The sequence below is a fragment of the Priapulus caudatus genome, unplaced genomic scaffold (genome assembly GCF_000485595.1).
Source record: "Priapulus caudatus unplaced genomic scaffold, Priapulus_caudatus-5.0.1 Scaffold13358, whole genome shotgun sequence".
NCBI lineage: Eukaryota > Metazoa > Priapulida > Priapulimorpha > Priapulimorphida > Priapulidae > Priapulus > Priapulus caudatus.
Window position 1 is genome coordinate 1 of NW_014590419.1, and position 1,139 is coordinate 1,139.

Here is a 1,139-nt window from a genome sequence, read left to right on the forward strand (position 1 = left end):
AAGGATGGTAAGAAGTCAATTGCTGAAGGAGTCGTTTATGGCGCCTTAACTCAGATATCTGATAAAAAAGGTGGAGATGGCATGGGAGTGTTAGATACTGCTTTAGATAATGTTAGACCTTCAGTTGAGGTTAAGTCTCGCCGTGTGGGTGGTGCTACGTATCAAGTTCCGATAGAAGTACGGGCTTCTCGTCAGAATGCGTTGGCTATGCGTTGGTTGGTTGATGCTGCGCGTCGTCGCGGAGAGAAATCCATGGCGTTGAAATTAGCTGGCGAATTAATGGATGCTTCTGAGAAGCGAGGCTCTGCTGTTAAGAAGCGTGAAGATGTGCATAGAATGGCTGAAGCGAATAAAGCCTTTGCTCACTTTCGTTGGTAGTCTGGTTTACGGTTGTAAAAGAATTATAAAATGGCACGCGCAACCCCGTTAGGGAGATATCGTAATATTGGGATAATGGCACACATAGATGCTGGTAAGACAACAACTACAGAGCGTGTGCTTTTTTATACTGGTGTGTCCCATAAAATGGGCGAGGTTCATGATGGTGCGGCTGCTATGGACTGGATGGAGCAGGAAAGGGAGCGTGGAATTACCATAACTTCTGCTGCAACAACCTGTTTCTGGAGAGGAATGTACGGGCAGTTTGATGCTCATAGACTTAACTTGATTGACACTCCTGGTCATGTGGACTTTACGATTGAAGTGGAAAGGTCGCTTCGTGTTTTGGATGGTGCTGTTGCGGTGTTTTGTGCGGTGGGTGGTGTTGAGCCTCAGTCTGAAACAGTGTGGCGCCAAGCGAATAAGTATCATGTGCCGCGAATTGCGTTTGTAAATAAGATGGATCGCGCCGGAGCAGATTTTCTTCGTGTGGTTGCTCAGATGAAGTCGCGCTTGGGCGCATCGGCAATTCCTGTTCAATTACCGATCGGTTCTGAGGAGTCGTTTGGCGGTGTTGTTGATTTGGTGCAGATGAAATCGGTTGGCTGGGATGATGCTGATTTGGGTGTTACCCCGGTAGTTGGTGATATTCCGCTTGAAATGTTAGAGCTTGTTCAGCAGTGGCGTGAGTTGTTGGTTGAAGCAGTTGCAGAGTCATCTGAAGAGTTAATGGATAGGTATCTTGATGAGGGAGATTTGTC

At 47.1% G+C, this 1,139-nt stretch overlaps 1 protein-coding gene across 1 annotated transcript; it reads left to right on the forward strand.

Annotated features, from left to right (window-relative positions):
• Positions 1-408: 408 nt before the first annotated feature.
• LOC106820442 (elongation factor G, chloroplastic-like) lies at positions 409-1,115 on the forward strand (the record flags this gene model as incomplete). Its single annotated transcript, XM_014824957.1, has 1 exon — positions 409-1,115. A coding segment is annotated over exon 1 (707 nt), but the record flags the coding sequence as incomplete, so codon positions are not given.
• Positions 1,116-1,139: the final 24 nt, after the last annotated feature.